Source organism: Cariama cristata, unplaced genomic scaffold (assembly GCF_000690535.1).
Source record: "Cariama cristata isolate BGI_N322 unplaced genomic scaffold, ASM69053v1 scaffold35964, whole genome shotgun sequence".
Taxonomy (NCBI): domain Eukaryota; kingdom Metazoa; phylum Chordata; class Aves; order Cariamiformes; family Cariamidae; genus Cariama; species Cariama cristata.
In genome coordinates, this window is record NW_009615265.1 from 1 (window position 1) to 8,638 (window position 8,638).

General features: G+C 44.8%; 1 protein-coding gene across 1 annotated transcript; it reads right to left on the minus strand.

Moving 5' to 3' along the window:
• Window positions 1–5,158: 5,158 nt before the first annotated feature.
• LOC104155860 (oxidative stress-responsive serine-rich protein 1-like) lies at window positions 5,159–8,345 on the minus strand. Its single transcript, XM_009699746.1, has 3 exons — window positions 8,230–8,345; window positions 6,448–6,558; window positions 5,159–5,843 (listed from the first exon to the last, which is right to left on the minus strand). Exons 1-3 carry the CDS (start codon window positions 8,304–8,306, stop codon window positions 5,159–5,161), a joined length of 873 nt encoding a protein of 290 aa, XP_009698048.1. The 5' UTR covers window positions 8,307–8,345.
• Between the last annotated feature and the right edge of the window lie 293 nt (window positions 8,346–8,638).

Here is an 8,638-nt window from a genome sequence, read left to right on the forward strand (position 1 = left end):
CTGCCAGCTCGGCAATCCGGGGCAGCTCCAGCCCCTGCGGCTCCTTAGGAATATTTTGCAGCCGAGATCAAGGGGTTTTTTGACTGGTTTAGATATGGCAGATACATAATAAATAGCTACGTTGATGGATACTGGCTTTAAAATGCCTAGCAGGTGTCCTGCCTGCCCTGCAACCCTCATGGAAAGAAGCAGCAATGGCTCTTTAAAGGTATTCAGTGATTTTTTTTTTTTGGAGAGCATAGATTAATTACTGCCTAATGGGTGTTATGTAGCCTGTACCAGGGTAAAGCCCAGGAGCCCTTGCTGTGTGTCGGAGCCCTGGGGTGCCCAGCCAAACCGGACAGCCATCCTGCACCAAAGTAGGCACAGTTAGGGGGTCACTTCCAGGATTGGCAAGGTGTGTCGCAATTGCAAGTCAGCCGGGTTTCCTCTGCTTGGAGAACACTGAGGCTTCTGGAGCAGCTGCTCTCCGGGTGCTACGAGCATCACCCCGAGGTTTGCAGGCAAATGTGTGTAGGCAACTGACACCTTTCTGGACACAGCGACCTGGACATCTAGGCCTGTGCTTTATGACACTTGGCTTTGTCATGCTCCATCTCCAGCAACCTGGCAGCCTAGAGATAACTTCCCACACGTGGGACTAGCTGCTAGTGTCGGTGGGGGTAAAACCAGCCCAGCTATAGGAGTTGTAGGGGCAGGTTCTGGCGAGGATGAAGAAGAGGGCTCTGCAGGCACAGGGAGCCAGCTCGCATCTCCGTGCTGAAAGAGAGCTCTCGGTGCAAACGCAGCTCCTCCATGTGTTGCTCACGTCTCCACCCACTCTGGAACTGGTGAGGCTGGAAACAGGGGAGGGTTTGGGAGAGCTGGTTCAAGTGGGGAAACTGAGGCACGCTTTGCCCAAGAGCACTGGGAGGGAGCGGGGCCAAACTGGTACTGCATGAACATAGTGAAAGGAGCAATTTTCTGGGGACTGGGAGGTGAAAATGAATCCTTTGGTGTCGTGATGTCCTGCTCCCAAGGGTGTGCAGGAGGGTGATGGCAGAGGGGTCAGGCTGCAAAGTGCTATGCCCTGCCTTCTCCCCCTTAGACAGCAGCCCCCAAAATCATGCTCCCTCCCCAGCCCAGAGCTTCCCAAGTGCTGCCAGAGACCCCGCGCTGCCCTCGGGGACACCCACAGGGCAAGGCTCTTGCTTGGCCTTTGCTTTGGGGCTGCAAAGTCACGGTGGTGGCCCCTGCTGCTGCAAACTCGGAGCAAATTGGGCTTTGACCCAAGAGCCAGCTCCATCGCTTCGTGCTGTCCTGCCCTCTGCTCTGCAGCCTCCGCTCCCACTCGCTCTGTGCAGGAGAGCCCTCACTGCCCAGGAAGCATCTTTTGGGGCTCCCCACTGCTTTGAGTTTAGGAAGGGAAAGGAGCAGCTTGACCAAGCAGAAGCAGCTCTGTCCTGCGGATCGCGGTCCACAAAGCCCCATCTAGTGGCATATTTTGTGATGAATTAATGCTGCGCTGCCGGGAATAAAAAAATGACAAGTTGCTTCATCCCTCTGGGTCCTGCAGGTATGCGGCGCTTCTGGAGGCACTTCTTTATTTAGCTGGGTTTTGGTTTGCTGAAGAGAGCAAGGCTTGAGAGGCAGGATTGGTGCCAGCTCCCTTTAGGGGTGTCCTGACCTTGTGTGACCTTGAGATCATCCCCAACTCTTGTCCCCAGCCTCCCCGCCTGCAAAAGGGGTTCACGGTGGGCTGCCCCATGGGATGCTGTGTGGCTGGATCCGGTGGCAGTGGCAGAGCCCTGGCAGAAGGTGCCATCAGGGCAGGATTGCGGGTGCTGGCAGATTGGAAATACACAATCCGGAGTGTCTCCTCTCAGAGATGATGCAAACATTACAGCGGGGAGAGAGCAGATGGCTGGAGTCAGTCGTGGGGCTTTGCAGGTACAGAAGCACCTTCCCTGTTTTAGAAGGAAAGGGTGGCAATCGGGCTGTGAAATCAGCTACATTGATTTTTCTTCCCCTCCCAGTGGCCTGATTCAGTGTTTGCCAATGTGAAGCTTAGCTAGGACTCGGTTTGGCTTCTGTAAGGTGAGAAATAAATTTCATTGATCCAGGGTGCCCTTCTGCATCCTACTTTGGTTGAACTAGTCCTGAAACTAGACAGGCAAGGAACTTGTAAAGTGCTGGGGTGCAGAGGGGGAGCCATTGAAAAAAAAAAAAACAAAGCCAACCTGGATCTGCTGAGATAGGGAAGTGGAGAGGTGGGATCTGATCTGAGGAAAGTCCTGGGAGTGCTGCAAGCCCACCAGTGCTTTCTCAGAATATTTTAGATATATTTTTCTGTAGATTGACTGGGGACACATCCTAGAGCATCTGTGGACAGAAAAAAATTCCCGGGCTTGTTGGGGCTGGCACAGCAGCAGCAGGCTGGGAGCAGTAAGGCTGGCAGGGCTGTGCTCAACACGGCTTGTACTGGGCCACCTCTGAGGCCAAGCGCTGATGCTCATCCATCAATCAAGCTAATCGTGCTGTGCAGGCATTCCCAGAGAAGATGCTGCTTGCTAGTAAAGCTTGACGTTTCAGGCAGGCAGCAAGCAGGAGTCACTAAGGAGAGAAGTGGATGAGCTGAACTGGGAAGGCTTTGAAGGAAAGAGCAAGTTTGGCATTGGGGCCTCTCTTGGAGCTCGTCCTTGAGCAATGCGAATGTCAGCAGCAATGTTTCAGAATGTTTGCTACAAGCCTGATAGTTGCAGTCAAGAACCCAAAATATCTGTCCTTCCTCTGCTGCAGGCAGCCCTAGACATGCTTAAACACTGTCACAAACGGTAATTCAGGCAGAATACAGAACTACTGAGTTATTGTCTCTTTTTTCCCCCTTTCCTTCCCCCCTCACTATTAGTTCCTTCTGTCTGGCACAGAACACTACGGAAACGTGCCCAGAGAACCTGCTCTCAGACTCTTCCCTCCCATCCAGCCTTCTGGCAATCTGAATTCACTTCTCCTCCCTGAACTTCAGGACTAGTTTAACCTCCAGGATTTCCCCAGTTCCCCTACTCTCCCTGGACACAGCAGGTCTGCTGCATGTTGTCCAGCTGAAAATGGCCTTGTGCCCTTCCTACTAGTTTTATGTAACACCAGCCTCAAGGTCTAGACACTTCCAGGGATTTGTGCACATTTCATTAAAGAGAAGCAGGACTGTGCTCCACGGCACAAGCAACTGCTACGAGCTGACCTTGAGCCAGGCTGCCACACTGCATTTCTGGGGAACAGAGCCTTGCTGTGCCCCTTCGTAGGGCTCCGGCTGCACAGGGGAGTGGGGACAACCCATACCAGTTTTAAATAACTGTATTTGTGCATGTTAAAGATCTGTGCCCCAGGTTCATACGCACAGACTCCAGCCCAACGCTCACCGAGAGGCAGGGTAGTTGTTAAAAGAGTCTAACAGGAGAAATACCACGTCTCATAACAATACCTTCAAACTATTTTAAAGAGGGCAGAAAAACAAAACATGAATAGAAAGACAGGCGGACACCCTCTGCTGAAGCAGAAATAGCCTTTGAAAAACAGCAGCAGCAAAGATAACTAGTACAAAATATTTACATTTAAAAGCAAAGTACATATTATACCAGATTTACTGTAGGGAGAAAGAAGGAAAACTGAAGAAAACTAAAACTCTGTGTGTGGGTATGCAGCATACTGCTGGAAGAGGAAGGGAAGGGGACAGCAAAGAACTAATCCAAGAAAATTTAGAAAGCAATTAAATTTAATTTAAGAGCACGAGCCAGTATCACATGCTAAATAACTGCATGACACATAAGAGCAAAATAACATTTTAGTTGTATTCTTATGTTAACTTATTTGGATTTATTTGAACTTTAAATCTGAACTTCCTGGATTCGTAGTGTAAATTTTAGGGATGATTAGAATAAAATCTACAGACAGCAATTATCATCTAGAATGTCTGAGACTTCTCTAGCATAGAATACAAGGCCAACTGTCTGCATCTGCTATAATCTATTTTTATACAACTGCTTGTGACTCCTTGGCTTGCTGACCAATAATTTTTAAGTCTGTAAGTAAAAATCGTAGTACTGTACTCAAACACAGTTGTTCAGCATGTGCATACAGCTCACACTGAAAGCAGACTTTTGGTTTTGTTTTTTTTTTTTTTAAAAAAAAGTCTTGAGGGGAGATGAGTGTAAGTTCAATTATCCAGTCTTTAATTTGCTGGGGTTTGACAAACATTAATGCAAGTCTCAGCAACAAAATTTTTTATTTCAATATTTTCAACCAGAAGGAATGTTATAGCTCTACACCACAAAGCCCATATGATACACACTCCGTTTACCCTATTTCCACACTGCTTTGTGTATCAAACATACTCTGAAACAATCTGTATATATGGCTCCACCATCTCCACTTCTGAGACAGCATGGCCCAGAAACACCTGTTACCCTGCTTCACTCCCCCCTAAATTATTCCATCTGTAAAGCACAAATAACAAAATATATTTTTGCTTCTAAGAGCTTCACTTATCTGCAGAAAAATAGAACTGCTTAAGAGTGAGCTAGTTAGATTATGAAAGGGTCCAAGCACACACCTGCATATTCTGGACCTCCCAACAAATGTGTGAGGATGAAGCATTTACAATTTGATCCAACTAAAAAGGAGCCAGATAGTGTTCAAGGAAGGGAGATTCACCCTACCCAAAATACTGAATGCCTTCGCATTCTTCTCTCTAGAGCAGGATGAGGAGGATAGAGCTGTAGCTATGAAACATTTCTCTAAGTACCGGGACACATTAAGAATGAACCTTCCAAACACTGCAAAATTTCAGAAGAAAAACCTACAAGGCGCTTTTTTTTTTTTCTCTCTTCCCAAAACATAGTGAAAACAGCATACAGAGCTTGAATACCCACAGCACAAACTGAAAAACAAAGAGAGTTCATTTGACCTAGAGTGCTTCTGTTAAGGTATTCAAGACTTTAGTGCATTCTCTTTAGAACTAAGCTTGGAAACTATATTCCATTTTTCATTTTATTAGAAAACTAAACTGTATGAGGCAAAGAAACATTTGCTCAAACACACAATAGTGAAAACATGGCACTGACAAGGCATTTAACCCAACCGTTATCACAAACTCTGATTCAGGATTCTCTACTGCTTTCAGTCAAGTGTACATCATTTCTGCCATGTGAGACATTTTCTTGGGAATATATAAGTAGTATTCCATATATCCCGAAAGATCTTCAATAGTCACATCATCCACAAAGGCTCGAGCTTGCTCAGAACAAGATCTAGGAGAACCTGATGAGGCTGTCCCACAAGGGGATCTATTTTGAAGAGACTGGGCGTGGACTCCTAGGACTGCCTTTTCGCATTCCGAGAGGACGCTCCGTAAGCCAGAGAAAGAGTACACTTCCATGGTTCGCCACTGTTTGCACTGGCATTTCTTGTCCGTACAAGGGCACTGCTTGCCGTTGCTAAGCATGGATAAGGACTGGAAATCTGAGGTTTGGCTAGAATGCAAGCTAGTTTCAAAGGATGAGGAGAGAGTAGGGCAATTCTCTCTTGACTTCTCCAAAGGCTCTTCGGCGGTGAAAGCTTCCAAAGGTTCAGTTCTGTCATCACTGGCCTCAAAGGGAGAATCGTGCCTGTCCTTCGTACCGTGTTCAGCTGTAACAAAAATGTCTGAACTGATACTACCCTTTGATGTGTCTGCCTGGGTTTTGTGTTTCAGCTGGTTGTTGGCTTTCATATTGCAATACGTAAACTTGGGAGGATGCAGGACGGGAGACTTGGAGCGTCTGCGACGTGGGACTCTTGCCGATCCTCTGGAAGGCTTTCTCACACACCTGCAGGTTTTAACAGGTGAGCAAGTAGGTAACTCCAGAATCTATACCATAGCTCAGAAGGTTCTAAAACGTGGCTAAAAACATTTTAGAAGATTTTTTTTCTGCTTAGAAAAATCAGGTGACTGGTCGCTTACAATCTCTGACAGAAACAGTGGAGGAGTCTGAAGAAACTGGGGCTCCCCCAAAGGAAAGACACATATAAACAGCCCTTATTTAAAGGTACTTCCCCCCAAATCTTCTGTGTTAAGCAAATGATGCTTTGTCATCCCAAACTGAACTGTAGTGCAGAAATAAAATAACCCAAGAAAAGAGGTGAGATGAGATTGCAGAGGTATAAGACTTGAAGAAAAGGACTTCTGAGAAAATGAGTGGAAAAGAAAGTTTTAGGTACCCTAAGAGAAGAGGAAATACTGGTTTTAAAGTCTTTGATGAAATCTCCTTAAAAAAACATCATATCAAACAGTTATGGTAAAGTTTTGTAATAGAAAGGAGAGAAAAGATATGTTAAAGTAACTAATTAAAAACTTTCATTGGAAACAGCATGCAAGCGTTAAATGTCTCAAACCAGAAACACGTGCATGCTGCACTGAATGGTATGTTTTACCCATGCCACGCTTCCTTTGAGCAGGCAGTCTGTTGCTTGGCTCCATCCATGGCTGCTCTTGTCGGTGTTCTGAGAATCGTCCCGTCCCCCACAGACAGAGCTGCAATACATCTGAGTAAAAAGGGAAATGCCACATTACAGTAATGCCTGAACATACTGCTTCAGAGGTCTAGGATTCAGCCTATTCGCTTTACATGCTTAGCTAAGAAATTTAAGTTTGCAGCCTTGACTTCCTCTAGTTAGTGGTTAGAAACAGGACATTACAGAGATTTATCTAACCACTCTTACTATATTGACCTCAGTGAAGTGTCTAAAGATAGGTGAGATGAAATGAAAGGAGGCCAAAACACCCAGAGGCTGATGTCATGCCCTATCTGTACTAAAATGACACATTAAAGGAATGTAAACTCAGGTTCCAAATGTTCTTGTCAGACAATGGTTGTTAAAGATAGACTCCTACTCATCTAAAATGCAAAGTCAGGAACCCACAGCAGCAGGCTGAGGAAGAGTCAGTGGAGAAGTGGATGAGGTACAACAGACAAGGACAGAGCACTAATCTACTTCTCATTAAATTTCCCAGATAAACATGGAATGAAAAAAAAATCTGTCCCTGAAGGTCCAGACAACAAACATAAATGCCTCAGCATGCAAATCTGTATTCATGATAGCTGTATGCGTAATTTGGAACACGGGATAGGAAATCGTAACAAATGAGGCTGAAATTCCAGCAGAAAAACCCAAGTACTCTGCCCAAAGTTGATCTTAAGGGATTAGTCATAAGACTTAAGCTGTTCAGAACACATGCCTGCAAAACAAGATCTTTTTATGCCTAAGAAGATATCATCAGGAAGCAACCAGAATTCCACACGGTCTGTCATTGGTAATACATCAAAAGTGATATGCTTAATAAGCATAGTTCCTTGTTAAGAGAACAGCTATTTTTTTCCACATTTAACAGAAGACCTCCTGAAGTAGAGGAAATGAGTAGCAAAGCAAAATATATTTTAACACGCAGAGGAAGTCATGAGTTCACAGCATTGATGGCTATGGAGATGAATTCACAAGGTAACATTAATTATCAATACAAAGCTTTCTCCTGTGTCTGTGAATTCCCAAAAGACTTCAAGTGAGCTACCTCACAAAGTGTTAAACTGCATAATTTTATTAACTCCTACTTTTAAGGCAGACGTTTACACTACATGTTATTAGTACACTCAGTGTGTTATGGAGTAAGTTTTTACTATAAGAATGTCTGCAAACATTTTACTCTACAAAATCCCCTGAAATCAGAAATGATCAGTGCTTATATTTAGCCTATTTCCAGTGACATTGGGCTCTCCAGCACATTATGAAGTGTTTCTGCTGTCCTTCAGATGCTTTCCAAGCAAATCTTCATGTAGTAAAGGCTGATAATGTGGCTGAACACACCAGCATTTACATGAATGGACAAACAAGCTCTGTATCACGCAAGGTGACTACAGCTACCACAACAGTTAAGAGTGGGTTCACTGCTTTGCACGAGTTATTTCATGTTTTCATACAGCCATTGTGTAATTTCAGTTGGCTACTGTCTCAAAATTAGTCAGTAATAAAGTACTGCTTTGCCTAGTAGACAGTTATAATGACTGCATTTCATGTAAAGCGATGCAATTGTCTCCTCTTGGAAAGCAAGGAACCTTTCACCAAATTACATTTGTTTTGAGATTGAAAATAATAGAAAACAAATACAAATATGTAATAAGAAACGGACAAATTACAAGGTCTTTTTTGTTGCTCACTTACCCTGCTGCATCTACTCTCAGCTTCTTGAAAGCTGTTTGCAGACTCTCTTCCTCCTCATCCTTAGCTTCCAAGTCCATTGATGGGCTCTCAGTCTGCAACCAACTCTGCCATATAGAATAAACTGAAATACAGAAAGCGGGATTTGTTGTTGAGGTCTGGAGACACATAGTCTCTACAAGACTGAAATGACAGGTGTAATGGATGCTTATTCTTGCACGGGCAATCTCACTGCCTTCCGACCACACCTGTCCAATACTTTTCACTGTGAACTCCAAACTCTGCGTTTCTCAGAACAGGCACAGCTGTGTCAAAAATAACAAAGTGTTTTTTATTCACTGGGTGAACAAACGATATATATTCTATCAACTAGTGTAACTTCAACTTGAGCTGTGAGCAGGGCACCGCCAGA

Excerpts from the sequence above, each read along its gene's own strand:
- LOC104155860 (XM_009699746.1), bottom strand. The coding sequence starts at position 8,306 with ATGGACTTGGAAGCTAAGGATGAGGAGGAAGAGAGTCTGCAAACAGCT. Across the intron at positions 6,559-8,229 it reads CTGAGAGTAGATGCAGCAGG|ATGTATTGCAGCTCTGTCTG; the intron begins GTAAGTGAGCAA and ends CTTTTTACTCAG. Across the intron at positions 5,844-6,447 it reads TCAAAGGAAGCGTGGCATGG|GTGTGTGAGAAAGCCTTCCA; the intron begins GTAAAACATACC and ends TAAAACCTGCAG.